Source organism: Rhynchophorus ferrugineus, unplaced genomic scaffold, assembly GCF_030347505.1.
Source record: "Rhynchophorus ferrugineus isolate W39M unplaced genomic scaffold, kcgeb_rfMv2 rfM2, whole genome shotgun sequence".
NCBI lineage: Eukaryota > Metazoa > Arthropoda > Insecta > Coleoptera > Curculionidae > Rhynchophorus > Rhynchophorus ferrugineus.
In genome coordinates, this window is record NW_027472581.1 from 71,557,534 (window position 1) to 71,579,064 (window position 21,531).

The following is a 21,531-nucleotide window of genomic DNA, read 5'->3' on the forward strand; positions in this document are numbered from 1 at the left end:
GTTTTATGTTTATACTTATATGAAAACTATTTAGTGAACTTTGTGTGTGTATACTGTTTATATTTATGTGAAAACCGTTTAGTGAATATAGTGTGTGTATACTGTTTAGATTTATATAAAAAAGTTTAGTGAAGTTGGTTTGTGTATAATGTGTATATTTATATGAAAACTATTTAGGGAAGATTATTTTTGTATACTGTTTAAATTTAGGTGAGAAGAGTTTAGTGAAAGTCGTGTTCGTATACTGTTTAGATTTATATAGAAAAAGTTTAGTGAAGTTCGTTTTTGTGTACTGTATAGATTTATATGAAAAGTGAAGTGAAGTGTTTAGTGAAAATTGTTTGTGCATACTGTATAGAGTGCAAGAACATGGTGTGTAAATACTGTTTAGATATATATTAAAACAATTTAGTGAAAACTGTGTATTTATAGAGTATAGATTTATATGAAAACAGGTTAGTGAAGATACTGTGTGTATACTCTTTAGATTTATATAAAAACTGCTTAGTGAAGCTTGCTTGTGTATACTGTATAGAATGGTTTTATGCACAGTGTGTAATGAAAATTGTTGAGAGGATGTTGTTTATTGTAAAATATTTAGTGAAGTGTTGTCTCTACAATGTGTAATTTGCATGAAAACGCATTAGTGAAGGCCGCGTATGAGAAATGAATGGTTTTCATATACAGTATGCAATAAAAAGTTTTGAGTGAATGTTGTTTATTGTAGAATAATTAGTGAAGTGTGCATGTGTAATGTGTAATTTGGATGAAAAGGGGTTACTGAAGGCAGCGCTTGTTGCCTGAATTGTTTTTGTGCACACTGTGTAGCGAAAAATTTGTGTGAATGTTGTTTGCTGAGGAATGTTTAGGAAAGTGTTTTTATGTACTGTTTGAAATATATGAAAACGGTTTGGTGAAGGCTGTGTGGGACGATTGAATGGTTTCATGCATACTATGTAAAAAAATTGTTGAGTGAATGTTGTTTAGTGTGGAATGTTTAAGAAAGTGTGTCTATGTACTGGTTGATTTGTATGAAAAGAGTTTAGTGAAGGCTGTGTGGGAAGACCCAATGCTTTTCATGCACACTGTGTAATGAAAAATGTTAAGTGAATGTGGTTCAGTGTGGAATGTTTAGATAAGTGTGTCTATGTGCTGTTTGATTTGTATGAAATCGGTTTACTGAATTCTGTGTGGGAAGACCGAATGGCTTTCATGCACACTGTGTAATAAAAATTGTTGAGTGAATGTTGTTTAGTGGGAAATGTTTAGGGAAGTGTGTCTATGTACTGGTTGATTTGTATGAAAATAGTTTAGTGAAGGCTGTGTGAGAAGGCCCAATGGTTTTCACGTACACTGCGTAATGAAATATGTTGAGTGAATATTGTTCAGGGTGGAATCTTTAGGTAAGTGTGTCTATGTAATGTTTGATTTGTATGAAATCGGTTTTCTTAATGCTGTGTGGGAAGACCGAATGGCTTTCATGCACACTGTGAAATGAAAAATGTTGAGTGAATGTTGTTTAGTGTGGAATGTTTAGGGAAGTGTGTTTATGTACTGTTTGATATGTATGAAAACGGTATAGTGAAGGTTGTGTGGGAAAACCGAATGGCTTTCATGCACACTGTGTAATTAAAATTGTTGAGTGAATGTTGATTATTGTATAATATTTAGTGAAGTGTGTAGGTATAATGTGTAATTTGCATGAAAAGGGGTTATTGAAGTCAGCGTTTGTAGCCTGAATTGTTTTCATGCACACTGTGTAGCAAAATAGTTGAGTGAATGTTGTTTGCTTATGTGAAAATAGTTTAGTGAAGAGAGTGTGTGTATACTGTTTAGATTTATATAAAAATGGTTTAGTGAAGTTTGTTTGTGTTTAATGATTATATTTATATCAAAACTATTTAGTGAACTTTGTGTGTGTATACTGTTTAGATTTATGTCCAAATAGTTTAGTGAAGATAGTGTGTGTATACTGTTTAGATTTATATAAAAAAAGTTTAGTGATGATCGTTTGTGTATAATGTATAGATTTATATGAAAACTATTTAGTGAACTTTGTGTGTGTTTACTGTTTAGATTTATGTGAAAACAGTTTAGTGAAGATAGTGTGTATATACTGTTTAGATTTAAATGAAAAAAAATTAGTGAAGTTGGTTTGTGTTTAATGATTATATTTATATGAAAAGTATTTAGTGAACTTTGTGTGTGTATACTGTTTAGATTAATGTACAAACAGTTTAGAGAACATAATGTGTGTATACAGTTTAAATTTATATATAAATTTTAGGGAAGTTCGTTTATGTATAATGTATATATTTATATGAAAACTATTTAGTGAGCTTTGTGTGCGTATACTGTTTAGATTTATGTGAAAATAGTTTAGAGAAGATAGTGTGTGTATACTGTTTAGATGTATATAAAAAAAGTTTAGTGAAGTTCGTTTGTGTATAATATATAAATTTAGATGAAAACAATTCAGTGAACTTTGTGTGTGTATACCGTTTAGATATATGTGAAAACAGTTTAGAGAAGATAGTGTGTTTATACTGTTTAGATGTATATAAAAAAAGTTTAGTGAAGTTCGTTTGTGTATAATGTATAGATTTATATGAAAACTATTAAGTGAACTTTGTGTGTGTATACCGTTTAGATTTATGTGTAAACAGTTTAGTGAAGATAGTGTGTGTATACTGTTTAGATTTATATGAAAAAAATTTAGTGAAGTTTGTTTGGGTATAATGTATAGATTTATATGAAAACTATTTAGTGAACATTGTGTGTGTACACTATTTAGATTTATGTGAAAATAATTTAGTGTAGATAGTGTGTGTATACTGTTTAGATTTATATAAAAAAGTTTAGTGAAGTTCGTTTGTGTATACTCTTTAGATTTATACAAAAAAAGTTTAGTGATGTTCGTTTTTGTATACTGTATAGATTTATATGAAAAGTGAAGTGAACTGTATAGAGTGCAAGTAGATGGTGTGTGAATACTCTTTAGATATATATTAAAACTATTTAGTGAAAACTGTGTATTTATATAATAGAGATTTATGTGAAAACAGGTTAGTGAGGATAGTGTGAGTATACTCTTTAGATTTATATAAAATCAGTTTAGTGAAGCTTGTTTGTGTATACTGTATAGAATGATTTTATGCACAGTGTGTAATGAAAATTGTTGAGAGGATGTTGTTTATTGTAAAATATTTAGTGAAGTGTGTCGGTATAATATGTAATTTGCATGAAAAGGGTTTAGTGAAGGCTGCATGAGAAGACTGAATGGTTTCATGCACACTGTGTAATGAAAATTTCAAAGTAAATGTTGTTTAGCGAGGATTGTTTAGTGAAGTTTGTTCATATATCGCCTGATTTACATGAAAACGGTTTCGTGAAGGCTGCGTTTGAAGTCTGAATTGTTTTCATGGACACTGTGTAGTGAAAAATGTTGATTGAATGTTGTTTAGTGTGGAATTTTTCGGGAACTGTGTCTATATACTGTTTGATTTGTTAGTTTCATTTTTGTTCATTGTTAGTTTGATTTCTTATTGTTTGTGTAGTGTATCATGTTTTGGAAAGTGTTTCTATGTACTGTTTGATATGTATGAAAACGGTTTAGTGAAGGGTATATGGGAAAACCGAATGGCTTTCATTCACACTGTGTAATTAAAATTGTTGAGTGAATGTTGTTTCTTGTAGAATATTTAGTGTGCATGTATAATGTGTAATTTGCATGAAAAGGGGTTATTGAAGGCAGCGTTTGTAGCCTGAATTGTTTTCATGCATACTGTGTAGCGAAAAAGTTGAGTCAATGTTGTTTGCTGAGGAATGTTTAAGAAAGTGTGTTTATATACTGTTTGATATGCATGAAAACGATTTAGTGAAGGCTATGTGGGAAAACTGAATGGTTTTCAAGTAGATTGTGTAGTAATAATTGTTGAGTAAAGGATGTTTAGTAAAGAATGCATTTGATCTATTGAACTAATCAGAGAAGATGATCCTTAGTGTAGACTGTTTAGTAATGTGTGGGTTTGTATACTTTTTGGCCTGTATGAAAATTGTTTAGTGAAGGACGCTTAAGGAAGACTATTTCGTGAATTCGGTGTCTGTAGTCTATTTGATTTCTATAACGAATGTTTAGTGAAGTGTGCGTGTATACTGTTTGAATTGATTTAGCTTGGTTTATTGAAGAATTTATGTGTTTAATTTTTGATGTTTATGAAAAGTGTTTAGCGGAGGCTGTGTAGGGATGTCTGGGTCTGTATTCACTTTGGCTTTTATGAAAACTGTTTAGTGAAGGCTGTGTGTTTAGACTGAATGACTTTCTTATATACTATCTAATTAAAATTGTTAAGTGGAGAATGTTTATGGAAAACTGCATGTGATATATTTGATTTGTTCGAAGATTGTTTAGAGTAGATCATATATGTAGACTTTTGTGTGTCTATGAAGACTGTTTAGTGAAAACTGCTTAGTGAAGTGTTTTTATCCTGTTTTATTTATATGAGGACGTTTTAGTGAATATTGTTTAGTAAGTATGTTTGAGTAGTAGAGATAGCTATGTATTGAGGAATATTTAGTGAAAACTGCTTTGTGACGGCTCTATTGTGTTTTATTTTTTCAAAGACTGATTAGGGAAGTCTAAGTATCGAAGGCTGTTGCTAGACTGTTTGATTTATATGAAGACATTTTAGTGAAAATAATAGGTGTAGATTCTTTGATTTGTGTGAAGATTGTTTAGTGAAGGCTGTGTTTGTAGTGTGTTTGATTAGTATGACGACTATGTGTGTACACCCTGTGAATTGTATGAATATTGTTTAGTGAAAATTGTGTGTGTGTAGTGTCTGATTTCTATGAAGACTCGGGGTGTAGACAACCCTCGAAGGGGCCTAATGAAACGTCTAAGCACAGCCTTGAAATATATTTAATTTTTGAAAGCATAAATTAATATCAAGGAAAATATGTTATTTGATTTTGTGTACCTTTACGAGATTTTCGATATTTTAAAATGTTTCATTTAATCACTCTTGACCTTAACAAAATAGGTATAAAGACGACAAAATTGATGAAAAAATGCAATTATAACTACAAAATTTGATTAAAATTTGTCGGGTATAACATTTTTTAATTATTCATTGCAGACATATTGTTATTGGTATTGGCAAATACCATGGATAAATGAACCATAATATGTTTTTGCCCTGGCTTGAAATTCAATTATTAGATAAGCTGAAGGAAATATCAGTTATTGCACTATGGTGATGATCATAGAACACTGGTGGAAAAAATCCCAACAAGTGCATCAACAGAGGCTGTAAAGAAGGAATGGCTTTCAAAACATGAATTAAGTTTCGAAGTGTCTATGAAAATACTGAACCCATTCAAATTGTTACTCCTTAAATATGAATGAAATATTCAATTGCGCTTCTCCAAGTTTATTTCTTTTTCCCGAGTTCGAATAAAGATACACAGTAGATTAGATGGCTCAACAATATGGTCATAAAATATTACGTCTGTGTCCCTATAACTGCATATTCAATCCAATTAAGTTGATATGTGTATAGGCAAAGAATTATTACTGTTGCAACGTAATAAAATTTATATAAGTTTAAGAAAACTGTGTAGTTTTAGAATTGGAAATTCTTATTAGTATTATTACTATTTCGAACCTAATTGTTCAAGGAGGGCACTATGTTGCTACGCAAATGTAATTATCAATAGTTGGGACAGTCAGTGTACAGTTATACCCTATTAAATATGTGCATATCTTTAGTTTTTTTACTCTCATAACCCTGTCTTAGTAACTCTCAACATTGCATCATTATCAAATGCATCGAAAGCTGCATATAGTTTCACTTTCACTTCACCGTCAGTTTAGAGTAACTGTTGAAGTCAATCACAAAACTGTTGATATCCAATCTTCTTTCCATATATACAAAGAGTTCTTGTTTGTACATCCTTTTGGGCCAAAAAATATTCATTGTAATTGTTGCGACGTAATTACATTTATATACGTTTAAGAAAATTGTGTAGTTTTAGAATTAGGAATTCTTATTAGTATTATTACTCTTTTGAACCTAATGGTTCAACGAGGGTAGTATGTTGCGGTGCAAATTTGATTATTAAAAGACGGGAGAATCGTGTAAATTTAAATTTACGTTAATTGTAGAATTCTTTCGGTTCTACAGTTAACGGATCTAATTTATTAGACTTTTAACTGATGTTCCTAATATTTGTGACAGAAAAGAAATTGAAAAATTGTGGAAACATGAACAACTTGTCGATAGATTGGAAATCAACAGTTTTGTGATTGACTTGAATAGTTACTATAAACTGACAGTGAAGGTGAATCTGAATTCAGCTTTCGGTGCATTTGATAATGATGCAATGTTAAGAGTTACTAAGACAGGGTTATGAGAGTAAAAACAACTGAAAATATGCACATAATTAATAGAGTATAACTTTAGAAAATGTATTGTAAGGTGTGAAAGATTTGTGTGCATAGATATGGTTGTAATTATTCAGGATTGTACTTGATGCTTAGGTTAGAAAGAATGAGGAGAGAATGAATAGTAATTGTTTTGTTGATATGGCAAAATGCATTAGATAGAACTCATTTATTCATTTTATCAAGAATGGTGTACGCAGGTAAAATATACAATTACGAATTAAGTGGATTAGGCCTCCATGGGATACCACTACATAAAAAAAAACGCGCCTTGAACTCTACCTCAGTGGTGGTGTGGAAAAGAGTTCAATATGAATATAATGAAACAACTATAACCTATAAATTATCGTGGCTGTATAATCAACTGTAGTTTAAATTATTCGAAAATATATACATTAAAGGTAATAAACAATTGAAATAAATTATATTCTAAAATATTTCGTCTACTGAAGACTGTTAGTGAAGTGACTATTTCGTGAAGATTGTGTGAGTATACTGTTTGGTTTGAATTCCGAAGAACTTTCAATGAAGTCTGTGTGGGTAAACTTTTTGATTTCTATGAAGACTGCCGTGAAGTGTCCGTGTTTACTGTTAGATTTTTATGATGACGATTTAGTGAAGATTGCGTGTGTGGACTTTTTGATGTCTATGAAGACTGGTTAGTGAAGTGAGTGTATGTATTCTGTTTGATTTGTATGTAAATAGTTTAGTCAAAACTGTGTATACAGAATGAATGGCTTTTGTGAAGACTGTGTAGTGTAAATCGTTGAGTGAATGTTTGATTTATATGAAAACGTTTTAGTGAAGGCTGTGTGTGTGAAGTTTGGAAGTCTGTGAAGACTGTCTGTGAATACTCTTGTTTGGTTGAAGACTGATTAGTGAAAATGAATTAATGAAGACTCTGTGTGTAGGCTGTTTGACTTTTATGGGTCCTCTTTAATAAAAACTGTGAGGACTATTTTTATGTGACTGTGCATGTAGACCCTTAAAATTGTACAAAAACTTCTTAGTTAGGATTACGTGTGTATATGGTATACTGGATTATTTGTAAAGAACTGAAACTGAATTTCATGCCAATGAGGAATATTTAATGAGGACTTATCGACTGTTTAGTGTAGACTGTTTTAGTGATGACTATTTAGTAATGTGTGGGTTTGTATACTTTTTGGCTTGTATGAAAACTGTTTGGTGAAAGTCGCTTAGGGAAGACTGTTTAGAGAATTCTGTGCCTGTAATCTATTTTATTTCTATAAAGAATGTACAGTGAAGTGTGCGTATATACTGTTTATTTTTGATGCTTATAAAAAGTTTTTAGCGGAGACTCTTTAGTGATGTCTGGGTCTGTATTCACTTTGGCTTGTTCGAACACTGTTTAATAAAGGCTGTGTGTGTAGACTGAATGACTTTCTTAAAAGCTATGTAATGAAAATTGTTAAGTGGAGGATGTTTAGGAAAGACTGCATGTGATCTATTTGATTTGTCCATAGAAGACCATATGTGTAGACTTTTTGATATCTATGAAGACTGTTTAGTGAAAGCTGCTTAGTGAAGTGTTTGTATACTGTTGTAAGTATGTATGTTTAGCGAAGACTGATGGTGTATACTGCTTGATTTGCGAGAGAACTGCTTAGAGATAGCTTTTTATCGAGGAATATTTAGTAAAAACTGTTTTGTGACGGCTCTATTGTGTTTAATTTTTTAGAAGACTGATTAGGGAAGTCTAAGTAGCGAAAGCTATTTCTAGACTGTTTCATTTGTATGAAGATCCTTTAGTGAAAATAATGGGTATAGATTCTTTGATTTGTGTGAAAATTGTTTAGTGAAGGCTGTGTTTGTAGAGTGTTTGATTAGTATGAGAACTGTGTGTAGACCCTGTGAATTGTATGTGTATTGTTTAGTGAAAATTATGTGTGTGTAGAGTTTGATTTCTATGAAGACTCGGGGTGTGGATAACCCTCGAAGAAGCCTAATGGAACTTCTAGGCATAGCCTTGAAAAATATTTAATTTCTGAAAGCATACATTAATATCAAGAAAAATATGTTATTTGATTTTGTGTACCTTGACGAGATTTGGATATTTTAAAATGTTTCATTTGGTCATTCTTGACCTCAACAAAAAAAGGTATAAAGACGACAAAATTGATGAAAAAATGAAATTATCACTAAAAAATTTGATTAAATTTTGTTGGTTATATCATTTTTTAATTATTCATTGCAGACATATTGTTATTGGTATTGGCAAATAACATGAATAAATCAACCATAATATGTTTTTGCTCTGGCTTGAAATTCAATTATTAGACAAGCTGAAGGAAACATCAGTTATTGTTATAGACAATGCACCATATCATTGTACACTGGTGGAAAAAAATCCAACAATTGCATCAATAGAGGCTGTAAAGAAGGAATGGCTTTCAAAACATGAATTAAGTTTTGAAGAGTCTTTGCAAATACTGAACCCTTTCAAATTGTTACTCGGTATATATGAATGAAATATTTAATTGCCCTTCTCGAAGTTTATTTCTTTTTCTAGAGTTCGAAAAAAGATACACAGTAGATTAGATGGCTCAACAATATGGTCATAAAATATTACGTCTTGGTCCCTATAACTGCATATTAAATCCAATTAAGTTGATGTGTGTGTAGGCAAAGAATTATTACTGTTGCGACGTAATTAAATTTATATGAGTTTAAGAAAACTGTGTAGTTTTAGAATTAGTAATTCTTATTAGTATTATTACTATTTCGAACCAAATGGTTCAGGGGGGGTAGTATGTTGCGACGCAAATTTAATTATCAATAGTTGGGACAGTCAGTGTACAGTTATACTCTGTTAATTATGTGCATACCTTTAGTTGTTTTTACTCTCATAACCTAGTCTTAGTAACTCTCAACATTGCATCATTATCAAATGCATCGAAAGCTGCACTAAATTCACTTTCACTTCACCGTCAGTTTATAGATAATCACAAAACTGTTGATTTCCAATCTTCTTTCCACATATACAAGCAACAGTTCTTGTTTGTACATCCTTTTGGGCCAAAATATTCATTGTAATTATTGCGACGTAATTACATTTATATAAGTTATATACCTTAATTGTAGAATTCTTTTGGTTGTACAATTAACGGATCTAATTTATTAGACTTTTAATTGTGACTTGAACACTTACTATAAACTGATAGTGAAAGTGAATCTAAATTCAGCTTTCGGTGCATTTGATAATGATGCAACGTTGAGAGTTACTAAGACAGTAAGAGTGCTTCTTGGTGAAAGCTGTGTGAGTATAGGATTTGATTTGTATGACGACTGATTAGTAAAGACTGTTTAGTGGCTTAGGGACTTTGGGTGTTTAGTTTTAGGGGCGTCAACAAAGGCAGTAATGAAGGAATGATTTTCAAAACAGGAATTCAGTTTCAAAGGAACTATACTCAAAACTGAAATATTTCAATTTCTTACGTGTATAAAAATGGTTTAGTGGAGGCTGTGGGTGTGTAGATTGTTTGATTGCTATAAATGCTACTTAGTGTGTAGACCGTTTGATTTGTACGAGGAATGTTTAGTTAAAACTATCTATGTAAACTTTTTGATTTGTATAAAAACTGTTTATTGAAGTCTGTATGTATATACTAGTTGATTTGTATGTAAATAGTTTAGTGAAGACTGTGTGTATAAATTGCTTGATTTTTGTAATAACTGTTTAGTTTTAGAATGCTTAACTTTTATGAAAATTCTTTAGTGAAGATTGAATATGTAGACTCCTTCATGTGTGTGGGTTGTGTTTTGTTAGACCGTGTTTGCAGGCTATTTGTTTTGTATGAAGACTGTTTAATAGACTTTGTTAAGTGTGTAGTGTGTAGACAGTTTGAGATTTATGAAGACTTTTTAATGAAGACTGTGTGTAAACTCTTTTATTTGTATGAAACTCTCTTCTTCTTCTAACATGATTAATTAGTTCTATTGTGAAAAATTTGTTGATTTTCTTATTAGATCAATAATAACCATGAAGCGAAAATTTGGGTAAAGCAATGCAGTCCAAATAATCATAAGTTACCTGGTGGCAGATAAAGATATAATTGATACTAAAGATAACTTTATCAAAACTGAAAGCTGTTCATACCGGGAAATAACATATTTACCTCGCTGGTCATTTCTTTAAGAGTAAAAGTTTTCACAAAATTAACAGCCAACATTATATATAATCAAAGCACATACTTTTGGAAATATTATGTTAATTAATAAATCAGTACTAATATAGTTTCATGAAAGAAAATAAAATATTAATTCATTTAATCCATAATTATAATTATATTTTAATCCGCACTTTTTCATAAAGCAGAATTTTTCAGGAGAAATTGTTGAAATCACACCTTTCTTACTTTTCCCGCTATAACGAAACCCTTTTATATTTAGATTGTGCTTTGACAATAATTAATATCTGGGAGAGTATTTCCATTAAAATGTTGATCAATCAAGATGATTGACAGCTACTCCGCGTCAAATAAAAGCATTCACGACCAAGCGTTATTAGGTGTCAGTTATTCTTTTACGTAACGGGTTTACGCGCACACTTATATTAAAATAATCCCTTCCGCATTGGCTTGATGTTAATTATTTATTAAGCTCTTCGTTTTGCTCGAGTTGAGTATAGATTAACGTTAATTAAAGAAAATAATGGGATATATAATGAGAGTATGGAGCATCAGGAAAATATAATTTATATTCGATTACGTAATGCTGTTATATATAGTCGAATACATTCAATTTCATATTTAATACGTTATATACATGATACTATTGTATGATATTTATAATAAAAGACGGCATGGCTTTGAAAGAAATATTTTCTTTTTCAAATTTAGATCTAGGTCATGATTTAACGATTAAGAAATATATGATCATATATAGTTACATATACAAACTAATGTGCCCGTTTAGTCGGAAGGTGTATTCAGCTCTGAAAGGAAAACACAACATATGTGGAAAATTATCTTAGTGTAGATTAACAAAATTCTAGAATAACCAGAATCTTCTATGCTGTTTAGAAGGCATTTATATTTTCGCAAGCAGATTTTCAGATTAATAATATAAACATCAACCAATCCATTGCCCACGAACTGGTAATTATGGATAATGTTCTGGAACAGTTGTTGGGACTATTATAGGCAATTGTAAAATATATTAAGAACTTTCTGTGAATGTTATTGGTATTATTTTCTAATCCATTTCAAGTTTCATTAGCCAATGCATTTGATGAAAAATCCGTAAATAAATATTGCATGTAAAACATATATTAATGCATTCATTAAGGGTTGAGTTTTTAGTCCTTATGTGGTAAACAAGGCAAAATAGAAAGCAGTGAATTAAGAAAATCAGAGAAAAGAAATTAAAGGTGACCTATAGTCAATTCAAAATAGCACTGACACGAGTGTCAATATATGTCTGTCTAAAGTTGTAAATTCGTTTTACAGTCAGAAAATATCATACTTGTAATTTTATTATAAATAAAAAGAGATGGAATGCTATTACAGAAGGTAGAATGCTATTACGAAAACGTAACGGAATGAGCCTGCAAAAGTTTTCCGTTTACAAAATGTCTGAAAATTCATCAAAATATTATAATTACGGTTTATAAACCGGCAAACGTTTTTTAAATGTTTTGTTTTAAAAAAACTGAAATCCCCGCGGTTTTTATTCAAAATATTTTTTGCGCCTTGCAGCTGCACACACCAAAAAATCTCCAAAAAGAAACCGTGTTTATGCAAAATAGTCCTCACCTGTTCAAGATTAATCTTGGTGGTTCAGAGATCAAATATACGAAATGTATAAAACAGTAAGTAGTTTTTTCAATCGAAACATAATTAAATACAATTATTTCAGAGAAAATTTTTAGTCTGGAAAGTATCCACAAAAATCTCAAAGCTATAGAAATATTTGAATACTATTGAATGAGACATGAATATTTCAGAATGGTACATTGGGCTGCTCATGGCAAGATGATAATAAATATAGTGTAAACGCAACAAAGGTTCATGGAAAAACGGTGAAATAACTATCGATTAGGTTTTGTTAGTCATAAAATTTATTCATTGCAGACATATAATTCTTCATACTGGAACCAAGAATGGTTTTATTCCTGATGCAGAATTAGTGTTTCTCTAAGTCCACGGGTAATTACCATGAAGAAATGAACCGTAACTTATCTTTGCGGTAGTTTGAAAATCAGTTTTCAAAGAACTTGGAGGACCCATCAGTTATTGTTATGTACAATGCACCATATATATTTCGTACACATATATTTCGTATTTCGTCTACCATATATATTTAGTACACTGGTGGAGAAAATCCCAACAAGTACATCAACAAAGGCTGCAATTAAGGAATGGCTTAAAGTGCATAAAATAAATTTCAAGGAAATCATGTTAAAGAATGAACTATTTCAAATTATTACTCAGTAAATATAACTGAAATATTTAATTGCATTTTATGTAATTTACATTTTTAGAAAGTAGGTTGAGAAAAGATGCATAGTAGATCAGATTACTGAATATTGCGGCCACAGAGTTTTACGTCTTCCTCCCTATCAGTGCATTTTAAATCCAATTGAGTTGATATGGGATATTGTAAATAATATTGAAAATAAAATTGACATATTGAAAAAACTAGATGAACTAAATGAAACTAGATGAGAATTTATTCTTTGAACCTTTTACTAATTATTTTAGTTATTTACTTTATTGATCTATGTTGTGAGAATACAATAGTTCATGTAATTATTATAAATATACTATTTTAATATATTTTCTATAATGTAAAAAATAAAGTGAATAATTGTGTTCGTTATTTTTTTAATTAATATACAAATATGTATTATTTTATTCATATATTCTATGTTTATGATTAAAAACATAAAAAAGAATTAAAATAATATAAACTTATATTTGATGATCTGAACTAGTTCCATTTCTGAAAATAATCTGTCTCGTTATTCTTTTGTTATAATGTTCAGTGATGTATTAATTTAAACTAATTAATACTTTGTTGGTTATTAAAACATAATGGAAATTAGAATTAATTAAATGACATTTAAAAGCCAAAATTTTATAGCGTGTGTTAATTCATGAGATAGTTTGCATACATTTTAATGCTGTAATTAATTTTATATATCAAATATATTACTGATATTATATTAAAAACATTGTCAGAATAAGGTTTAGTAAAGGTTTTTAAGTTATTCACTAGTATATCTAATAACATCAATATTATTATTATTATAGCTAAATCTTTTTTCTAAATATATAGTGTCGCCAATGCTAACAAGTACTTGCATATATTCTAATATTTTTTTCATATCAGAAAAACCTTGATTGGGAAACATTGATACATATTAATCACAATATGTCTCATCATGTCTTTAAATTGTTTCAAAGTAAGCTTTCACTTTAAACTTTTTCTAAACTAATCCAATAATCGACTCACGCTTATTACATTTTTTTTGCGCTTCGAAATCTTGTAATAACCAAGACATGATACATCGACATGAACAAGTACTAATCAGAGGACAATAGAACTCCCTATTCGAGCTCCAAAAGTTTATCCGTCACATATATTACAGCGTATATCAAGCCGAGGGCTGTCATGCAAGAGGATGATCTTGGATGTATTACTCACTAATGCTAGAATTTTTTGCAATATTGCGACATTTCATTTGTTCATTTTAATTTGATTTTCTAATCCCACTCTATATACTTTTTTTATTTATTTTTTATTCTTCGGTAGTTTTCTATCATTAGAATCAACGTCAATCACAACCATCACTTTTATCAGTAGCATATTTCTTGAAATCAAACAACAAGCAGCGTCTGTGTACACTAAATAAATCAATAATACAAAATGGAAAATTAATATTTTGTATAGAAAATTATCAAAATCATCATTAGCATTGTGTTATTTAACAGTTTTTTACATTGATAGTCCGCATTTTCAATATTTCAAGATAGGTAGATAAATAGGTCCGCAATAGATATCGCTGACAAAAATACATGCAAGACACGCCTGTAGTGAATCCAGTTGAACTAAACTAAAATAACCATATTATTTCTAATGTAAAATGTGATCAGCGGGCAAAAGAAAGGCATTTGCAAGAAATTTTACACACCTACTTTAAACTAAAAAAAATTGCCAATAGATTATATTTAAAGGGAGTGGAGAAAATCAGAAGTTAATAATAATTTTAAATTTTCTTTTTAAATATAATTCAACTGTCACAAATAAATAGCTTTAATGAGAGAATATTGTAATTAAATTAAGTCTCCATAGTATAATTAATTTGTAACAACTGTTTTACATTTTAATTCAGAATACAAATAAATCTTCATCGTTTCTATCACTAAACCATAGAACGAAACATTGAATTTGTAACTGAAGTAATGCCTATCGTAACCCACTGTTTCTTAGACCCTATTTGATTTATTTTAGATTTATTTTATACATTTTTATTGTACATTGTAGCATGAGGAATTTTAGTAAAATATAGAAATAAATACCATCAATCAATTCTTTTGTCCCTACATAGTTTGTTTTGTAGCGACCTAGGCTATTTTTGAGTCGAATTTTACATAGTGGAATAACGGTCTACAAAATACCCAGAAATATAATCCCAGATGTTGAGCACGGGCGGGGTGCCAGCAGCGCCAACAAGAACACGATAACGGATAGATGGCAAACCCGAGACGTTTATCTGGGATGTTATTGAAGGGTATTTCCAATGATTCAGTAATCGACCATAGTTTGGTTAGACGTGCCACCATCGACTGCTCAAGCCTCGTCAACAAGTAACACCGCTGCCATCCGTTTTATCTATTTTATATTTTCCACATTTTTATATTACTTTAATAAATAACGGTCACATAATGTAAACACCACTGATTAATTTCGTTTTACCTCCATTCATCGAAACCCTAAAGTGATCGAACAAGCGCACCTCCTCAGCGGCGATTACGGGAGCCCTGTCTGAAAAATTGCTTATTTTCAACGTCGTCGATAAACCGTATTCAAGTGCCAAAGCGACGATGAAGCTACGGTATCTGTAGGACCGGAAGATATCAACAGCCGTACCAGATCGCAACCGTACCAACCACAACCGTTTTGGTATATTATACGTTTCAAAGCACATTTTGTTTGGCAAATCAGTATTTTTTATTTTTTTTGTTCATACATTTTTGTATTCTTATTTATTTAAAATAATTGTTTGCAAAATTCTGGTAGGGGAGTATTGCAGCGGCCTTGAGGCATGTCGAATTTTACATAGTGGAATAACGGTCTACAAAATACCTAGAAATATAATGCCAGATGTTTCTCATATGAGGACCAAAAACTCATAAAAACACGAAAAATTAAAATATTTATATTTTACTTGCAGGAATAATAAATACATACATATATATATATATATATATATATATATATATATATATATATATGTATATATATATATATATATATATGTATATATATATATATATATATATATATATATATATATATATAAATAAATATTCTATCAGGAAAAATATAACAGCTACTGTTTTAAAAATTGTATCGTGGAAGATATATACATAAACCATTCGTTTATCAAATAAGCCAGGTTTTTTATTCAATATACTATTTTTCAATATTTATTTTAGGTGAAATATATAAAAGAGGTATTATTGTTATTAATAGTAATTTAGTAAATATTTTAAACCGATAAATATTAAGAAGTTTAACTATTAATGCAATAAATATGTAACTATATAGCAATTTAATCATCGAATGGTAGGTAGCCTAAGTTCAACGCTATGAAATAGAAAATATACATAATATTAGACACTGTTCGACAGAATAACATTTCCATGATTTTACATCGACATCAAAGCAAAATGAAATAATAACTAGCTAGGGATCTAAGGATTTTCATAACTGAATAAAATATTGACATAATGATTGTTTACAAAACACACTTCAATACCCAAATATAAATTTTATTTTTAAAAGGGGGTACAGCCATAATCATCCGTGAAAAGATAAAGCATTACGAAAGAAGAACATTTAACAAAAATTACCTAAAAGCAACCATTATAGCCACATAGAAAATCCATGGGTCAATAACCTGAACATCACAACAAAGCTCCTTCTTTGCTACGCTAAGTAATACATTTATTTCGGCAGATTACAATGTTAAACATTTAAGTTTGGGATCAAGGTTAATAACATCAAAGGGTAGAGCACTAGTCAAGGAGATAAAGATATAATTTACAACATAGCAACTGGCCATCGTATAGAAACAAAACACCCGATACTATAAACTTTTGTATTGATATTGTGATATGTTGATTTATGTGATATATTGATAGAAATACGGGTCGGGCAGAATCACGTCTTGATCTTTCTTCCGATTATTCGATAGTAATAGAAAAACATGTTTCAAAAATTATCATCAAATATAAACCACCTTCTCAGTGTAATAAGACAACCAACTAACCACTGTTTAGAAATAATGGATCACACCATAATACATGGGCTGAAAAGCCCTCGGCGTAACAAAGAAAACATGTTTTTTTGTTCAAAATTGGCTTTATTCGTCAAGGCACACAATCATTCCAGCGACGCTCTAACCTTTCAATTCGACTTTTGTAGAACGATTTATCATTTGCCTCAATATAGGCCTTAGTTTCAGCGATAACCTATTCATTCGAGCGAAGTTTCTTAGCGGTGAGCATTTTTTTGAAGTCTGCGAACCTCCAGTAGTTTCTGGGAGTGATATCTGGCGAATACGATGGATGTAGGAGCAATTCGAAGTTTATTTTATGCACTTTTGCGATTGTTTTGACTAATCTGAAATATGGTGCGTTGTCTTGATGAAACACTTCTTTTTTGTCATATGCGGTCATTTCTTTGCAATTTCGACTTTCAAATGCACCAATAACGACGACACCTTTGAAGTCTTCTGATTCTGCGGCGTCCTTATAACACTTTTCAAGCCATTGATTCGTTTTAATGGTATTTTTCCTAACAAGAAGAAATGTAAATTGATTAGTTTAGTTAGTTGGTTAGTGCCAGCTGAATAACCGTGAATACAATAAAACTAGCGCCATCTATATGTTAGACCGGAGACTTTTGAATACGTGTATTATATATTACATAAAAATAGAATAATCACCTTAAGTATACCATTGAAAACAGAATTTGATTATACATGTACATATGTATTAAGATTGTAGTAACCATATCCAATATAAATTGTAATAAGACCTATCAATAAAATATGGGTATAAGATAACCAGATTGAGTGTTTAATTTAATTTTTCATTAAATTTTCATTTCATTTTCATTTTTTTATTTACATTATTTTCACAAGTTTTTTTAAGCTTTGTAATTTATATTGATCTCATTCTATAACAATGTTTAATGTATAGTATTCTAAAAATTATTTTATCCTTTTTACGAATCATATTCGTAATCTATATAAACTAAATTATTAACCTATTTACTTAAATTATCTTTAGAGCTTATTTTTATAGTAGCTATGGTAGCTTATAACATGTTTTTATAAAATAGTTTTTATATATGGCAACCTGAAAACTGATCTAACAACATCAATGAAAGTGATGAATGGTCACTTTTTTAAAATTTATGTTGGTAAGAACTTCTAAGAATATTTTATGACATTACCTAATAATTTATATTAATGGCTAGAAATTAATTAATATTATATTTACATTTACATGGCCCTAAAATAAAATGATTAAATGAAAGGAATTTTTAGATATATAATACTGTGAATCCCAAATCGAGTCACAGTTCTAGATTACTACTAGTGTCGATCGTTATCTAAAATTTCTTCAGTTCCTTTTCATTACTGACAAATTGTTTTTGTGGTGTCCTTAACGTTGTCTTTGTGAAATATGGCGAATAAACTGGAAATGAGTCTTGACGATATTATAAAATCGGGACGAGGCCGTGGAAGTAGACCAGGCAGCGGAAGGTTCGAGAATATCTGGGGTCAACGAAGAGGTGGTAATTTCTGGAGGAGCAGTGCAGGTGTGCAGAGGGGACGTGGTAGAGGCGGCCGTATCTTGGAATTCCGCAGTAGGGAAGTCGTAAATGGTGCTTGGAAGCACAATCACTTTGAAGGTTATGGTCCCCGTAAGGAGGGCGTTGCGCGTGCTGTGGTTCGATCACCAATGGGATTTACAAAACTGCTGATTTCGAATTTAAATTTCGTTGTGTCGGACAACGACATTCAGACTCTTTTTGCTGAATTGGGGCCCCTTAAAAAGGCCGTCGTGCATTACGATAAAACTGGCCGCTCTTTGGGTACAGCGGACATAATCTTTGAACACCGGAGTGATGCCATTAAGGCTATCAAACAATACCATGGAGTGCCTTTGGACGGAAAACCAATGAACCTCCAGTTAATCACAAGTGAAACACCAGCTCCACCACGGAAATCCATAGCAGCTGTATTTGGAGGACCACCAGGAAATAGGAAATTTGGGAGTCGCAGAGGAACATCTAGAGGCAGGCCCAGTAGAGGTTTGTAATTGAATTAATTTCCTAAAAAAAGTTAGACAAATAAAATTTAGATTAGTTGATTTTGATAAAGTGGTATATATTTTTATTTTTGTATATATTATACAAGTTGACAAATATATATTATTTTAATGTCCTTTGAAAAGAGCCTTTGTTTAATACATATTAATTATATGACTTTGTCACAGGTTTTGGAGGTAGAGGAGCGAATCAGAGAGATCAGCAACGAAAACCCATAACACCAGAGGACCTAGATGCAGAATTAGATGCTTACATCAAGGAGGGGAGCGAGAACATCATCATGAACGTATAGCTGATTGTCATTAAATGTTATTTATTTTTGTATAAGTTTTGAAATGTGCTTTTATTAAAAAAAATTAAATTGTTAATATTGTACCTTATTTTAATTATTTATAACCTAGTAATAGATCACTAAATAAATGGAATTGAAAAGATGTAGTAAACTTAGTTTACGATTACTACGCCTTCCGAAAAATTAAAAAATAGTGAAATTGGCGAATAAGCCAGTTAATTCTATATATGTAATACTTGGTTTCTCTTTACCGATTTAAGGAGCTTTATGGATTTACGTAATGCTTATATAGAGTCTATAATTAAGCGATGTAATAATCAACAAAACAGTAAATAACTTTCTTAATTCTTATTGCGTGCGTCTATATTTTCTATTAAGATGCCAGTTGATCAAAGAGTGTGTGTAATATATTCAAGTTTGGAAAGGTTATACTAGACACATATACAATGTTTAAGATTATTTGATAATGGTATCAATACATACATATAGTCTATTCAAAGTTTTTTTAGTAATGCGTCATGGATATTTGTGACGTCCAAATATCGCAGTGTTGATGCATCAACTCTTTTAGTTTTAGTTTTAGCTCAGTTTGTCTTTGACATATAAGAAAATTCTAATCTAAATAAAATAATTGATCAAAAGTCCTATCATAATGTTGAATAAAGCTGTTAATCTTTATGCGTGTTTGTAATATATAATAGGTCAATTGAAAAGTCCCTGGCCTGACACACTAGTTCTAGCGCTACTGGAATTAAACCCATATATTTTTTAGTTATCCCTAACCATCAAAAGATTTTGAGATCCTCACCACAAAAGATCGAGATTTTGCTTCGATATGTGATAATGAATGAAATATGGCTCCATCATTTCACCCCGGAGTCCAACCGATAGTCATCCGAGTGGACTGCACACGATGAACCCGCTCCAAAGCGTTAAAAAACGCAACAGTCGGCTGGCAAGGTTATGGCGTCTGTATTTAGGGATGCGAATAGAATAATTTTCATTGATTACCTTGAAAAAGGAAGGGCCATCAACAGCGACTATTGCATACCGTTATTGGACCACTTGAAGGAAGAAATCGCTAAAAACGGGCGCATTTGAAGAAAAAGAAAATTCTGCTTCACCAAGACAATGCATCGTGTAAAAAATCAAGAATTGGGCTTCGAATTGCTTCCTCATCCACCGTATTCTCCAGATCTGGCTCCTAGCAACTATATCCTGTTCTCATATCTCAAAAAAATGCTCGCTGGGACAAAAATGTCGTCAAATGAAGAGGTGATCAACCAAACTGAGACCTCTTTTGAAGCAAAGGAAAAATCGTACTACAAAAATGGTATCGAAATGTTGGAGGGTCGCTATAATCAGTGTATCACACTTGAAGGGAATTTTGTTGAATAAAAAAATTTTGCCAAAAAATGTGGTTTACTACGGTAGGTCGGGGACTTTTCAATAGACGTGTTAAGGTAAACAAGTCAAATTTTTATGGTACGTTTTTTCAATTACCATTTGTAAAATAGCAATCATTCCTGAAAATTATTTCAGATTTCATAACAAGGCTCTTGCAAATAAATATTATAATATAAATATTTAAATTTTTCATGTTTTTTTAATGATATTTTTATTCAATGATATGAATTATTATTAGTTATTAATATATATTAAACACATATTTGTCATCCAAAAACATTTATATAATAATTAAATTACAAAGAAAACCAGTGCTATTTTCTCGAAACCAAAACCTAAGTCAGTCCTATTCCCGCCAATTTTTCCCATTCTCTCTCCAATTTGTTAGTCCGATCCGCGGCTCTTGGTACAACACTCTGTTCGTCTCCAAGCGCCGAAATCCATGCGTGGGACACTGGAACTAGGCTGGGGATATGCGCTTTGAATTACGACATACCACGTCACTACGCTTTTGAACCAATTTTGAAACATGGTTGACACGAGCATAGAACATGTTAGCCGAATTCAGTATCAGAGTAATGCTCAGGTAAAGCCATCCCACCCTAAGCTATATTGCCCACCCTAAGATATATTGCATAGGCCTAAACAAGCAGTAATCAGAAAGGACTATTCCTACTGAGTTCACTGACCACAGCAGAACTACTCATTCGAACTGCATAACTCTTGTAACCGAATCTGGTTATGCAATATGATGTATTTTTGTTTCCTATTTGCTATTGCTGGAATCTTATGC

The 21,531-nt window shown here is 31.0% G+C and overlaps 2 protein-coding genes across 3 annotated transcripts in view; one reads left to right on the forward strand and one right to left on the reverse strand.

The window, feature by feature from the left end:
* The window catches only part of LOC143190354 (orexin receptor type 2), a 419,319-nt gene that overhangs the window by 213,502 nt on the left and 184,286 nt on the right, over window positions 1-21,531 (reverse strand). The window lies entirely within an intron of this gene.
* The window catches only part of LOC143192013 (aly/REF export factor 2-like), a 33,058-nt gene continuing 29,917 nt past the window's right edge, over window positions 18,391-21,531 (forward strand). The window contains exons 1-2 of the mRNA XM_076397473.1: window positions 18,391-19,021; window positions 19,207-19,325. Of these exons, the coding sequence (XP_076253588.1) occupies window positions 18,391-19,021; window positions 19,207-19,325 (750 nt within the window). The remainder of the gene's footprint in view (window positions 19,022-19,206; window positions 19,326-21,531) is intronic.